This window comes from Protopterus annectens, chromosome 5.part0 (assembly GCF_019279795.1).
Source record: "Protopterus annectens isolate FY-2018-M chromosome 5.part0, PAN1.0, whole genome shotgun sequence".
NCBI classification, from domain to species: Eukaryota; Metazoa; Chordata; order Ceratodontiformes; family Protopteridae; genus Protopterus; species Protopterus annectens.
Window position 1 is genome coordinate 1,872,982,064 of NC_056735.1, and position 16,738 is coordinate 1,872,998,801.

Genomic DNA, 16,738 nt, shown 5'->3' on the forward strand with positions numbered 1-16,738 from the left:
AAAAAGGGGGTATGTATAGAACTGGAATAGATTATTTCATAGTATCAGAACATTTAGTTATAGGAGAAGGGGGTAGTGGAAACAGACTTTTCTGTTCATCTTGTAATATGGCTAGAAATAAAGGAAAACAAGGAGCATGTAAAATAGGCAAAGGAATCACAATGATAAATGAGAAAGCATGGAATGAAGAAGGAAGGAGATTAGCAATACAGTTAAGCACAGTTATGGATAGATCATATTGCTATGAGAACATTTTATAAAAAATTGGTCTGAATAATGGATATTTAATGAAAAATATAAAAAATGTTTTTATGGTGACAATATGATGTGAGAAAAGTAGAGAAAGCAAAATATAAAAGAATATATAATGATGCATTGGAAGACTTAGAACATAATGACAGAAAGTACTTTAACAAAAAAAATTATATGAAAGAAATCAAGAAAAAATACAAGAATTGTTATATATGCAAATATATTTTTACAAAGAAAAAGAGTAGTACTGAGTTACTCAAGCACATTATTAAAGGAAGATGGTAGTGTAATGAGAGAAATAAAAATGTAAAAGGAAAAACAGAAAGAACTGAGGAATTAAAAATAGTGTATGTACAAGAAATGTCTAAAGAAAAAAGAAGGCAGTGAAAAATTTTGGAAGGTAAAAAAAGCTAATATAAAAAGAGAATAAAGAATATAGATTCGGCTGCAGGACCAGATGAAATATAGTATGAAATATATAAAAAATTATGGAACTGGCAAAAAATTGTTTTAAAGAGTTATGGTGTTATATAGTGGAATGTGTAAATTCATATGGAAGAAGGAAGATAGAAGACAATTAAAAACTGGAGACCGATAGTATTCAATAACATTGATTATACAAAATTTATGAAAATAACACAACAGAGATTTGAAACTAAAAATGGAAAACATTATGTATATAGTAAAAAGGGGAAGGGTTGTAAAGAATTATAGTTAGATAAATTGCAGATTATCTTAAGAACAGAAAAGAAGAATCATGACAACAAACCATAATAAGGCATTTGACACAATTGGACAATAAATCTTATGGGTAATATTGAAAGAATATAATATAAATGAGAAAGTTGGAAATTATGTATAGCCACATATAGTAATAATACAGTAAAATACTTGTAAATGGCTGGTTAAGCCAAAAAGGTACACATGAACAGTGGTGTAAAGCCAGGGATGTCCAATAAGTTGTATACTCCTGCATTAGTTATGAATGTGATAGTAGGGGAAATACATTACACAATGAAGGAGACAGGGTATATAACACCTTAAGGGTTAAGAAATCCAGTTCTGTTGACATATGCAGATGACATTATATTAACTGCAAATAAATAAATAAATAAATAAATAAATAAATAAATAAATAAATTTGGATAAAAAGCAATAAATTGCACAAATTGGTGTCTAGAGATGATAAGGACTGCTTTAAATAAAGAAAAAAGTAAAGGTTTAGTTGATGTAGTAAAGATTGGGGGTATACATTTTACAATAAATTAAATTTCTGTGTTAGCTATAAAAGTTGGGAATAAAGATGTAAGTAGAATTCAGTGGGAAAACAAAAAACAAAAGAAGTAAAACAAACCTGTCTTTTCTGGAGAACATATAAATTATCATTCAGATAAAAGGCTTATTTAATAGATTCAGTACTGATGGGAAAAAATGCATACTTAGCAAGTATATTTATATTGCCAGCAGTATTTTGAAAATGAATTACCACAGATACATGTGGTTCTAAATTAAACCCAGTAAAAAGAGAAGTTTTATATGTAAATAAAGAAGAAAGAGGTTTAGGGTTAACTAACCTAGTGGAATATGCTGCTTCATTAAATTTGTACAAATTGTTAAAGTGCATAAACAAAAAAGATGAGAGATTAGTAGCAAAACTGTCTGATAAATTTGGGGGCATGGTAAAAAAACAGTAAAAAAGATGAGTGTATATATGAATAAATAAAATGTTACAAAAAATATTTTTGTGGAAAATAAAATTTGCTGATATAGAAAACGATAAAAAAGTGTGGTATAAGAATGTAATGATAAAACATTAATGTGTAAAACTAAGGAAAAAAAAACAGATGAAAAAATAAAGCTATAAAAATAAGCAAATGGTGTAATCAGAAAGTAAAATGCCAAGATTTTGCTTTGTGGAGACTGGTAATTGATAAATTGCCAGTAATAGAAAATATGCCCTATAAGAAGAAAAGTGACAGATTATGTTTACATTATTAAGAGGAAGAAACATGTGTTTTTGAAATGTAAAACAGTAAAAATTTATGGAGAAAACTATATATAGAAGATGTTTTTGAAGATACAAAAGAAGTGGATAAAATAAACATGGATATGATTAAATATGGATATCGTACTAAAAGAAGTAAAGAATGTGTTAAAAGAATAGATAAAAATTATTTTATGTTATATGGAATGAAATAATAAATGAAATTATGTTTAATGGTGAATGAATTTTAGCAACAATATTAACCAAAATCAGATGAGTATGGAAAAAGTAGTGGGGTCTAATAGGATTGAAAATTTAGTATTATTGTGTAAACAGATTTGTGTGTGTGTACATATATATACGTGGATATGTGTGTGTGTGTGTGTGTGTGTGTGTGTGTGTGTGTGTGTGTGTGTGTGTGTGTGTGTGTGTGTGTGTGGGTACATTAGTAAATGCATGTAAATATTTTAGAAATAAGAGTTATTTTTACACATAGATTATATATCTAAAGGACCCTTACTCTTTGTGATGTGATCAATAGGTAGTGCAAGAGGGCTGTTACCAGTGATCACTGAATCTAAGATGGAGAAGGAGAAATATACTAACTTACAAGGAAAAATATGTTTTATTGAGGAATATTGTGGCATCAGGGTGTTTGGGTGACTGTTTTACAAAAACAAAATGTAAAAGCAGAACCAGAAGAATTGGAGACCATTCACAGGAGTGTGGTAATGGACAAAATATCTGGTAGTGTAGAGATCACAGAAACATTAAAAAATGCTGTAAATGATGGTGTGGATACAGACAGTGTATGTCTGGCCAGTGGAGTACCTGAATTTAAGGGCATGCTCTGTGTTGGGCTTCAGAATGATGCAACAAAAAGCAGTAAGCAGAGAGAGACCGATGGCAGTGTTTCCAAAGTAAAGACTTATGCAGTAGTAGCAGGTTCCAGAGAAAACATGTAGAAAGGAAAGAATTTGTAGGTGCAGAGGAGACTAACTGGTTCTGTTGACAACTGGAGGAAAAGGCCTGTTGTGCTGGTGAAAACAAAGTCTTTACAGCAAATAACAGATACTCTGTTTTAGACATCCTTGTTATACTCATAGGATTCAGTTTGTTTGATCCATCCAGCCACAACTCCTCTTCCCATTTCTACATATGGGGTTGGGGTGTCACTTCAAAAGTGCCAATCAACCAATGACAAGTGTCATACTGCCACTGCTATTCTTCCAAACCACACATTTGCACACACACTCACACCTATGGATAATTTAGAGTGTTCTTTCCATCTACTGTGTGTCTCTGGAATGTGAGAAGAAACAAGAGCACCAGGAGGAAACCCACACAAACACAAGGAGAACATACAAACTCGACATAGTAGACACCATGGCTGAAAATTAAACTGGAGAATCTCTTGTGAGGGCACAATGCTATCTACTGCGTCACTTTGCCACCTTCAGTTATTAGAGCATTAATACATATAAGAATTGAACTTTTCTGTGAAATAACGTTTAAACTATTTGCTTTAACAGAAAAATTCATCAACGAAAGAGAAAGGAGAAGTAACATATCTCCTTGGAAGGACTACAGTTATCAAAATTTAAATGCACAGTTAAAAAGAAAACAGTTGTTGAAATTTAGAACAAGTGAGGGGAATGAATCCCATTTAATCCAGGGTTGTACAAAAAGAAGGTGTAGACACAGTATGGAGAGTTTGGACATTCTATAAAAAATGTCAACCATATTGTATGAATTGAGGAAATGCGCAGCATTTTGATTTAATTCTCCACAAATTAATGAAGACAGAGAAAGTGAATAAAATGAGGAAGAAGAGCAGGTTCATATGCAAGAAAGGGTGTAAGTGAATGATGAAAGGATGGGGGGAGTATGAGAAAACAACACAGAAAAAGATGAACTAGATGAAGTCCACAAACTAATACTTGAAAAGAAACACATATATAGAGAGAGATTCAAAACAGAGGGGGAAGATGGAGATTTGAGCTCCGAGTCATTAAAATGGCAGAACGTTCTACTGGGGAAGGGTGAGAAGGAGAGAAATGAAGCCAAACTATGAACTAAAAATGCAAAAAAGGGAAAGGTAAGTATAGCATTACTGAATGCAAACAGTATGAAAAGTGATGTTAGAAGAATTATAGTGTTTGAATGCTGTGAAAAAACAGATGCAAAAGTAATTTGTTTACTTACTAGAGATGACGTGGAAAAGACTATAGGAAGTGATAATTGTTCAGGTATTGCAGTATTACTAAACATGGAGAGATTAAACTATTTGATATAATGGTGGTGGTAGCAGAGAGGATTTTGGTGTTTGATTTAAGAAAGACACAGAATGTGTTTATAATAGTAGTAGTGCATGCATATCCAAATGTAACACAGAAAAAAATGTTTGAGGAAATTCTAAATTATGTGATAGTAAATATGTCTATTATGGTGGTAGAAGACTTTAATTGAAGAAAGGTATAAGGGAAAATAGCTCAAGATGTAAAAAATTTCTGTGAAAGGTTGTAAATAATGGTAGAAAAGGTAAAGGGAGAGAATATACTTATAAGAGGGTTAATTAAAACAGAGATTGATTATATTTTGTTTAAAAATGAGTGGTAAGAAATAAAATATGGAATCAGAGAAACAAAGCTTTCAGATCAAAGGGCTGTATGGACAATAATAGGAGCAAATGAAAATATAATAAAAGAAGGAAAAGGGTTAAAAAGACTGACAGGAACAACTACAGTAATGGAATGCCTTAAAAAAGAAAGAGGGCAGCTGTGAGAAGATCACATGACAATGAAGTCATTTTATAACAGATGTTATATAAAGAAATGCTTAAAATATATATTTAAAATGAGACGGAAAAAGGAAAAGATAATATAAGCAAAAAGAAATCTGTGAATGAATAGTAGAGAAAGGGTCAGGAAAAAGTCTTCAAAAAGAAGCAGAAAATAAAATATAGGAATATAATAAAGAAAAAAATATAAAGAATGATATTTACGCAAAAGTATTATTTGAAAGGGAGAAAAGAAGTTGTTTCCCCATTTTTGGTAAGAAACTGAGATGTAATGAGTGAAAAAGGAATATAATAAAGGAAGATAAAGGGCAGTTAGAATATAAACAACAGAGAATTATGGATACAGATGAAAGGTATGCACAGAATATGTATGAGAAAAAAGTGTGACGTGGTGTATGAAAAGTAAAGAAGGTGAAAAAGGAGGTAGTGGAAGAAATGGAAAAAGAATAGAGAGATAAGAGTTAGAGGATGCCTGAAAGGAAGGGAAAGAAGAATCCAAACCAGGTCCAGATGGATTAGGGTACAGCTTTTATACAGAAATATCAGATTATGAAAAGAATGCTTTTCTGAAAATACTTAATGAATGGATGGAAAAAAAGTATAAAAGATGAGATTTGCAAGGGAGATATAAAATTTGTATGGAAAAAAGAGGAAAGGGTAGAAATAAAAAAAAAACTTGGGACCAATTATGTTGGGAAATACTAACTATAAAATATTTATAAAGATTATTCAAGAAAGAATGATGGCTGTCATGAAATAAGAATTGGATGAATTGGGTGTATAGGGTTAAAGGTAAGACAGTGAATGAAATGCTAGTGATGATTAAAGAAATGGTTGCGTGTATAGATAAAGGGGAAGGAGAAGGAAAAGTAAAAGTATGCAATGTGGCTAAGACATTTAATACAACTGATCACAGGGAAATGTTGAATATTTTAAAAGAATATGAGGTAGGAGAAAAATAAGAAGGATAGTGAGGACAATTTATGAAAATTCTGGTGTCTGTGGTAGTGAATGGATGGGTATGTGGTAGTGAAAAGATAAGCCAGGGAAGAGAGTTAAAGCAAGACTGTTCACTGAGCATATGGCAAGTTGGGATGGTAATGAATGAAGTTATACAAGCTTGTAGATCAAATTTAGAGAATGGTAGATGAGAAGTTAAGGAAAGGATACGCCTAACATTAATGTTAACCAAGGCAGATGATTTAGTCTTAGTAGTCAAGAACAAACATTGGATGAAAGAGAATATACAGAATAGAACAAATTTAGGTACAGTAGGATTACAGTTAAATAAGTCAAAACATAAGGGGTTTTGGAGATATGGTAAGAATAGTGGGAATTTATTTTACCAGAACTGAAACGAATGCTCTAAGAGTTAAGCTTGGAAGGGAGCAAGTAGTAATAGAACAATGGGGAGAAGTTCTAAAAAAAATAAGAAAGATGACAGATTGGTGGAGGGTGATTTACTTGTCCCTAAGAAAATGGGAACATATGTTAAATACATATATTTTAGGAAAGCTAGCATATTTATGTAGGTGATGTGTACATGTTTCCAAAATGTATGGAATATGAATTATTGGGTTATCTTTTTTTAGTTTTCTATGGGGAACAATGTTGAACCCAGTCAAAAGAGGCATAGTTTATAATGTAACAGAAAAGGGGGGATTTAATTTAATAAATTCAGTTGTTTTGTTAGTGTCAATAAATTTATTCTGGGTGTTAAAAAGTGTCTGAAAAAGACAACACTAAAATGTTTATTTGAAAAATATAAAGTTATAAGGATGGGTGGGGTAGGAAAAGGAAAAGAGAAACAAAAAAAATTGGGAGAGAGGAAATAAAGTAAAATAAGACATGGCAAAGTGATATAAATGAAGTAGAGCTGGAAAGGAAAGCATGGTATAAAAATAATGAAAGCAATTATTTTATTGATCCTTGGGGAAAATGGTGGGGGGGGGGGGCTGAATACAATAAAGTAATAAGCAAAAGGTAGGAAACATTTGAATCTGTTTTGAAGTAAGTGATTTTCTGTGGCATTTATTATCAGACAAACTGCCAGTGAAAGGGACAAAAAATGTACAACAATAGAACAAAGAATGTGTAATAGCTTTAATACTAAAGATATATTACAACATTGTTTTTGGATTGTAAGAAAAATGAAAATTTTTGGACATTATTAAAAGTTTTTATGACTAGAAAGTATTTAAAAACATTTTTATGGACATGGTGTTATATGGGAAATATAAGGTTGGGAGTGAAAAGGAAATTGAAAATGGGACAAAATTTTATTCATTGCTATTTGGTGTTTACAGAGAAAATGATGTGAAGAATTGCTGTATAACAAAAGAAAAAAATGATGAGGAAGTAATATGTGATATAAAGAAATGGTTATGGTGGAACGGATGGGAGGGTGAAAAGGGTTTTATATGCATTTAGGAAGATAAACATTTAAAGTGTTTTACTGTGATGTAAAAGGCATGATATTAAGTGTAAATATAATGAATGTGTAAATAATGAAAAACTGATGGAAAAGTGTTGATATAATAAACCATCCCTGCTCTTTTTGATATGTAGGTGATATGGGATCTTTTACATCCACCTGAACTACCACCAACTTAGGCAGATGGGGCCTCAGTTTAATATCTCATCAGAAGTATGACACACTCAGGAGTGCAGCACCCCACCTATGATGCACTGCAGTTTCAGTAATCTATCTGGTGAGAGAACGAAACCCACAGCCTTCTGTAATAAACACAAGTGTGCTACCTGTTGTGCCACTGACACTGAGTTACAATTAGACTTTGGCACTGATCCGGGTACAGTTATATGAAACACATACAACAAAACCAAAAGTGGTGCAAAGCAGGATCCCTGTTGTAAACTGACTGCCATTTCCTGCATGGCACTGCAATCAGATTCCAGTCTTACTCTCCAGTACCTGTTTTACAACGTATTTGTATATTCAAACAGGCTGAATCCAGGCCAGTTTTTTTTTTATATAAATACTCCATTTGTCTTTCTGTTTTTATTTTAATACCTAAACCTATCCCATTCACGTATTTTTCTTGTTTAAAATCCCCTATTGTTCTACTTCCTATTTCCTTACCTCTGTAGCCTTTAGCCAATTTTCACAGGTACTAAATTCAGTCTATATCGTATTACATTTAGCTTTGCATTTCCCTATTGTCTGTCAAATGCTCTTTACTCTCTATTAGTCATCTATTTGACCCATAGTCTCCATTGTCTTCTCTCTACTTCCATATCTTACATACAGCTTTAACCATTAATCTACCTTTTCTTGCCAGTCTGATATATTTCTAATATTCCTTCACCTCATATCTTATTATTCTTTCAGCCCATCTACTAGTTAGCCGCCTGTCTTCCCATGCTTGATATATACCACTACTTCCAGATCAGGAATGCATATCAGATACATGCAGTTAATTCTTACTTTTATTTTATATGAATGCTCTTAAATTTCATTAATGTTGTTACATGATTTGTTTCACACTATGTTTTGCTTACCTATACCAAATGGTCTTACAGTGTGTTCATTTCATATTCTTTGCATTTTGTTATAGGATTACTGGAGCTTTTCCATCAAAGCATCCAGTGAAAAAAGTCCTGGTTCAATTGGATTACAAATTAACAAGCTAAATGAATACTGAAAATAAATGAGAATAAAAAAAGCTGTAAATTGTACTGAACAATTTTTATCTACCTTTGCTGACTGCAAAAAATTACCAATAGAAAAATGCAAGTACATATATTTACTATATTAACCACAACAAAAAATGAAAAGCACTTACTGGCAACAATTTTTCTACCATCAGATAGAATCATCTCTCCACTTTCTACTAGTGTTTTCAGAATGCATGTGACATTGGTTGGAGCTTTGTCTGCTTCATCTATGACTAATATGTGTCCCATCTTTACAGCCTTTACCTAGAAATGAAAAAAAAAATGCAATCAAGAAAAATGTCTACACAGCATCTGGTTATAATATTTTAATATCTTTATTGTCCTCTCTTTCTCTACATATCTCTGTGTGTGTGTGTGTGTGTATGTATATGTATATATATATATATATATATATATATATATATATATAATTATACACACACACACACACATACATGATACACAAATTTATGTGTGTGTGTCTACATATTCCACACATGTATATGTGTATGTATGTATGTATGTATATGCGTTATTACTAAGTTTACAACCAAGGAGACCATGAAGAAGCTCAGCCACATCACCCAGTAATGATGGGAGACTAGCATCAATTGTGCCTGAAAAGGATCAATCCCATACTGGTTAATAAACATGGAATAGTTTACATACACACAAGCAAAGCAGCTGGGAAAACAAAGGGAAATACTCCATCTGTATTAAGGAAGCAAATAAAAATAAGACCTGGGAGTACAAAATAATGTTCAGTTTGTACTCAATAACAAGAACAGTATTATTAACAATGCATACAATAACACAAATGTATTGGACCATACTACCTGTCAGCTTAAATTTATCATGTATCTAATGCCCTTTAGCATTACCACTCACTGTCTTCCTCTGTAATTGTTAATTTGTTACACGCTAATTTAAAGTGAATGTGACACAATGAAATACAAAGTCAAAAAGCACATATTACAATAATAAGTCTAATATGATTAAAATATTAGGAATAGAATTTGGAAAAGGTTAGTTCAGCACAAGGTGAACCATATTTCCATTCAGAAGACAGAGCAGATCAGCATGATTCACAAACAGATGCTTCACAGCAGGTAACGGATACATCCACACTGGGTAAGTGCAAAGAGGGGAGTGACCACTGCTCGTGTATATGTCAAGGAGGGGCATCAGCATCCACAATATAGAAGCCATATATCTCAAAGTCCACACCAGCCAGAATCACACAAGCAATAACACTAATAGCATTCCCTTAGTAAATAATACTTGTGTATTACTTATTGACAGTAATGTACTAAGTATTATGTAGGGTGATTATGAGTGTGAATATCTGTAATTTACTGTTTGTAGGTTCACATTACTTTGATGATCCAGTGGACCATTTGTAGCCTAGTCAATGATTCCACCAATTAACCAAGACATGAATTAACACCATACCCTGACTTAGTCGTGTCTTCTTTCTATAAGGGCTTAAGGGACCAGATGGGGGGCATGTACTTATAACTGTCCATCCAGTCACCCAGGTTATGCTTGAAAAGGGTCATGGTGCTTCTCTGCTTTACCTATAAATTGGGTTTATAGATAAAAAGGGTTATTCTGTGTGAAAGACATCTAACCCTCTAAGAGGTCCTATTTGTGTTTTGGTGGTAATTCAGGTCTCTTGAGCAGTTGCTTAGGGTGGTACTTGTTTTATGGATGTGTAAAAGGTTATAAAGAAGTGGATCTTCTGAGGCTCTGTAGGCAAGGCAGAGATCACACTCAATAGTTATCAGAAAACAGAAAAGTGTGAGAGTACTTTAAGGTGTTTAGGTAACTCAAGATGAACACACCTTTAATTTTTTTTGGTAAAGAAACACTGAAGAGTCTTGAGATGGGTCATACGACTAGCCAAGTACACACTAAATGGGATATTATATTCTATTATTTGTCTGATAAAGGAAGTGTGGGGGCTCAATTACTTCCTTAGATAGAGATATGCCTCGGTGATTAGTCTGATTAAAGAAAAAAGATTTCCTGACAGCAGTGGTCAAAGAAGAGTTCATTGTCAATGAAGATGCCCAAATCCCAAATGCCAAAGTAAATTTTTAGGGGAGTGTCACCTTTATGACACGAATAGGAGTGCCCAGGTTTGTCAAGAAATACAATGCTGTATTTTTTTATATTTAGCTTGTTTTTTGTGACCCAAATACCACATTTTACCAACATTTAGACCATTATGAAGGATGCACATTTCATCTGAAGTATAAGTGGTAGCTCTAATTTTGCATTAATCAGCAAACCGCAAAAGCCACAAGCCTTTGGTGTCTGTTTAATGTTAGAGAAGAATATACCAAAGAGGGGAATGGCCCCAGGACTGATCTCTGACAGACATCGCTGATACCAGCTCCTATATATGAAAGTGTGCCGGCAACACTAACAGACTATGTCCTATCGGTAAGCCAGTTTTCTATCCAGTGGGTAACATAGGGGTTCACATTTAATTGGATTGGTTTATCAATGATGTCTGATTGTGGAATGGTAAAGAAGGCTTTGGCCAAGTCCAGGTATATTGTGTGAACAGATTCACCTGAGTCTAAAGCCTTAGTGACTTGTTCAAAAAATCCACCAAGCTTAAGAAATAGGATCTGCCTTTAACAAACACAAATTGATTAGGGTACAGAGTTTGAAGGCTGCCTATGTCTTTATTTATAAGGTCCATAATGATTCACTCCACTGTCTTACAGATAAGACTGGCAAGGTTAATAGGATCTACAGTTGCTGGGGTCATTTGTGGGTTTCCCTTTGTGAAGTGGTATGATTACAACAATTCTACATACTTCTGGCATGAATCCAATGGAGAGGCTGTGACTGAATACATGTAATAATGAGAAAGCCAGTTAGTGTCTGGTGCTCACAGGAAAACAATATGGCATTCTTTCAGGGCTCATGCAGCTATGATTTTTACCCTTGGAGAGAGTGCTTAGGACTTGTTCAGAGGTGATCTGGGGCAGGTGGCATATGTATGTCAAGATGCTGTGAGTTATCTGGCAGAGATAGAAGATAAAATTTAAGCAGAATTTGCCTAACATGTTGGCAATATCAAGGGTCAAGCATGTCATTTTAATTTGTTTTAACTCCAAGCACTATTTATAACTAAAATGATTTCCGACATAGCTTAAAAAGGTTTTATGGTTATCCTTAGCATGGCTGGCTAGTCGCAATTCATACTTGCTTTTGGAGGAATTAATTTTGTTTCCAAGTTCTTTCTGTATTATTTTGAGCTCTTCTCTAGCTGGTGGCGTGCTGAGTTTGCTTTTATGGGTTAGAAGTGTATTCCTCTTATTGTAGAGTTTGTTGAAACTGGGGTTCCACCTAATGGGTTTGCAATTAAACTTGGCACTACATTTATGGGGACCACGGCCACAATAGTAGCTTGGAGGTGAGCTTAGAACTGTGAAAACTGCAGCAACAGAAGCAGAATCATCTAGCTGAGAAGGGTGTTTGAATTTCATCATGTCATCAGCTGAAGTAGATTTGCCTTGGAGTAGTCTCCGAAGATGGAGGGATTTCAAGATGACTCACGTCCCACATCTAGATAAAATATTACTGCATGATGGTCAGGTCTCACATCTAGATTAAAATTTACTGCATGATGGTCAGCTTTGACCAGTAATTTTGTATATGCAGGCTCTTAATATAAAGGCTATATTTGTGGGGACCAGGTGTAATATTTTTTGGAATAGCTGGTCCAAGGAGTTGGCATTAAAGAAATCCAGGAATTTCTGTGCTTACTTGTTTGTTGTGTTGTAGGTTTCCCAGTCAATAGAGAAACAGTTGAAGTAACCCAAGAGGACAGCTTTTGGTTTTATGGTAAGGAATGCCAGCCTGTTAAGATATGCTGGTATCACAGATGGGGTACAGTAATTGGGGGTACCGTAGTTACAAATATTCGGCAGTCAGTTAAGACTTGTAATTTCGCATTCGATCTGAAGGAATGGGCATTAAAACCTTGCAGTGTGGGGATACTTTTGCTGTTCTGAAACGATATTTCAGTTACTACACATATATCGATATTTTGAAAGGATTAGGAATGCATGTAAGGAGTGCTACTTTTGTTTGGACTTCTAACTTTGAGGAGTGCTACTTGTATATAGTTTTCTTTGTGGCTGGCTATGTGAATAATTTGAGGAGAATGACCTTGCCTGAAAAAAGGCACTATAGGGAATAAAAGAGGCTTTGCCAATATACAGATGTCACAAGGAGAGAGATGTAAACCATCCATAGCAAAGCAGCTAGGGTTGTCAACCATCTCCTCCCAGGCTGATATATAATGGATCCCCCTAGAGTAATACTAGTAGTCAAGTTAATAACTAAAGTGAATTATCTTTTGTTTATATTGCAGCATCATTCTTGCTGATGGTAGTGTACTGTTCAATAACAGTTTCACTCCCTTTCCAGATGCATATTCTGAGAGCTCTGTCATATCTCTCTTCATATCATCCAAGGAGGTGTGTCTCAAGTCATTCACTCCAATGTGGACAATGATGAAGTCCTGTGTGTACCTGGGGTGAAGGGATTGATGGCTTTAATGACATTACATATCCTGGCATTTGAGAGGCAACTAATCATTACCTCATCTTTACTTGGCTTGGTGAATGAAGCACCTTTGTGTCTTACTTTGGAGTCACCGTCAGATAAACTAACCTGGTTTGCTGCCTTAAGAGCTTCTGCATGTTAGCTATACAACCTCCTTTAGAGTCTGCATTCCCTACAGTGTCAGAGAAAACTATATGTTGGATATAGCAAAACAAAAGACACTTTAATAGTTACATGCTCTGAGGTTACTCCTTGGAGCATTTGCAAAGGGGTGCTGACATTCTGTTGTTGATCATTTGATGTTGTTGGGAAGACAAAATACTTATAAGTAAAGATAGATCGATATCCCAAACAATAACCAAACAAAAAGTAAAAAGGTTACACAGCCATCCACTCAGTAAAAACTGCAAGAAAGACTCAGCCAAGCTAGTCTTTACTGTGTTAATACCTTAAACCTCCTGGAGACCCCAGGCTTTAATGGCCTGAATGTACCCAAAAATACTTAAAAAGGAAAAGTCATGGGTATTCATAAGCCAAGTAGCTGAAACACTGGTATGTCCTTGAGGAGTCATTTGCAAATATCCCATGGCCCTCTACTACAGGAGATTTAAGGTGCTACACTGTGAAGACTCTATCTTGGCCAAGTCCTTCTGTACTGTGTAACTTATAAACAAAAGGATTGTGACTAAATCTACAGATGTCATTGCCCCCACTACTCAGTCCTCATTAGACCAATCAAAGAGTATAATGCCCCTTTGGCATATATCTATCCAGATACATGCAACAACTGGAATGCTCACAGAGATACCTTACTAAAAGGATACAAAACCTAAACAGTAAGTCCTGCATGGACTGGCTCAAAACCATTTTACTACGCTCAGTATCCTACAGACTGCTAAGATATTATCTGTATCTGGCACACAAGGCATCCTCTGACCAAATATGGGTGGACCTACTGCACATCAGCAAGTCAAATGGCATCAGAGATGCTTAGCTGAGGGATCTAAAGCTCTTCTGCAACATCAGCAGAATGATTTGGAGGGACAGATATATTTTGTAGTTGATTTCACTGCACTGAAACAGACTCCCCATCCTCATAAAACTAAGCACATTCCTGTTCATATTCAAGCGCAACTTGAATCTATGAATGGGTTATAAAAATTTACCCCAGGACAGTCTTCTTTACTACTAGTGGATAGAGGCAGCTCCTAAATCCTTTGTCCCAGTCATGGGTCCCCTCCAATTATCTATAGTATGATCCCAGTTATTCACATGTGGGTAATATACAATTACCAACCATGGGATGTGTAAGGCCAATCTAATATTAAAAGTTATTGGTTAACCCAAGTACCAAATAGGAAACTGGTCATTATTAAAATGACCCCCAAGGGCAACTTAGCCTAGTACTTACCTATGAACCTATGTATGAAAGACACTGCCTCATAACAATAAAATATCTGCATTATTCACAATCAAATCAAGAACAGAATGAGGAGTAAATGATGAATGCTGACAATTTATCAGGTTTAACCATAGGATGTTCAATTATAATTAATAAGATGAAGGCACTGATGAAAGTATACATGTATCTGCAGCAGAGTTAGCCACCTGGCAGTGTAATTACTGGTTCTACATAATCATCACTGGATATGTGACACCTCAACCACATGTGCAAAAATGGGAAATAGGGGGTTGTGGATGAATGGATGGTTTTATATGTGTTCGTGTTTACCGAATAAAAACTACAAACAGACCAAACATGTTTAAAACCAATTATCTAGAATTTAAATGGTCTTGATCTCTTTGCATATATCAGGAACATTTGGACTATATAAGGATTAAGTAAATGGTTGAGTTAACTTTTTTAGTTAATATCTTGTAGAAATCACAGCGTCTCAAACAAAATGGTAAATACCAATCTAATTCATAAAATGAAAATGGCCTTGTTTAACATAACACCCAAGGGCAACTAGACTATTATACCATGCGAACATCGCAAACCTGACAAACGTGCATGCTGATTGGCTAATCCAACCAGCGTGCACATAGTAAATCCTACAAGAAACAACGCAAAAAGTCCGGTCGCTAAATATCATGCGGCGACAGCAAATAAACAGTAAAGTAAAGAAAATCTAATACCCAAAACACACAACAATTTAACGAAAACACAGAAAACTAACCAATTTCCATACTACACTCCTCATTCCCTCACCTCGAACACTAAAAAAATAAAAAGTCATGCAGTCGCAAATACATCACACACACACTACATAACCACCACTTATAACACAATAAAACCAAGCATTCTCATAAAACCATTCACTTACCTATATTCCCTACAATACCTATACACAGACAACTCCAAAATGTACATACTAAAACACACCACACATCCCTCGCAAAGTCAAAAACACACACCATACCGAACGTCCACATCAGCATACATCTAATAAAAGCGCATACAACACCACCATCTAGTGACCAAATAGTAAAAGTACATATTTTAAAAAATTAATACAAATTAAAGCTACACCACATTTCAACATACCTATAACTACTAAAACATAACTACACGTTATAAACTTCTACACTGCTTAAACTATATTATACCAAGCACCACCTAGCCCTTTCCTAACATTTCCTGAAAAACTAAAAATAACATGTATTTAAATTAAAACAGAAATAAACAATAAACACAAACTGAAAGTGTGGACTATTTTATCTCACAAAAGTGGAAGAATACAAAAAAGCAAACAAAAACATAAATAACAACAATACAAACATAATACAAAACAAACTAACACCATGGTATAATAGCTATAACCCACTTCTGGGTGTGGGTAATGCTGGATTTACCCATGGTTGTCTTTGTTTGGTCCTCGGCTTCCCTCGGGACCAAACCACGCCAACCATGGGTAAATCCAGCATTACCCACACCCAGGCATGGGTTATTGCTATAGTACTCACCTATGAACCTATGTATGAAAGACACCACCTCAGAACAATAAAATATCTGCATTATTCACAATCAAATCAAGAAAAGAATGTGAAGCAGAATTCCTCCCTAATCCACTTTAAGTGCAGTTTGGACAATTGGATGGGAAACTGGAAATTCATCCCTGGTTTGGCACCTATGTCTCTAATGGACACAGGTAAACTGTAAATGTTTCATCTCCCAGGCCCAGGCTTACATGTCTCTAATGGATACAGGTAAACTGTAAATGGTTCATCTGCCAGGCCCAGGCTTACACTTATCAAGGGTATCAGAACCTGTCAGAGATTTGGGATGCATGGCTAGGCTTAAAAAGGTCCTTGTGGTCATTAGCCTAGTAAACACCTATGAACCTATGAAACTATTTCAAGAAGTAATCTTAACATCAAACTTGTAAAAATATTACAGTGTATCATCACTTAACTATACAAATCTATAAAAAGAA

At 34.6% G+C, this 16,738-nt stretch overlaps 1 protein-coding gene across 1 annotated transcript in view; it reads right to left on the minus strand.

Annotated features, from left to right (window-relative positions):
- VWA8 (von Willebrand factor A domain containing 8) overlaps window positions 1-16,738 on the minus strand; it is a 3,458,065-nt gene that overhangs the window by 1,822,508 nt on the left and 1,618,819 nt on the right. The window contains exon 23 of the mRNA XM_044071701.1: window positions 8,840-8,975. Within this exon, the coding sequence (XP_043927636.1) occupies window positions 8,840-8,975 (136 nt within the window). The remainder of the gene's footprint in view (window positions 1-8,839; window positions 8,976-16,738) is intronic.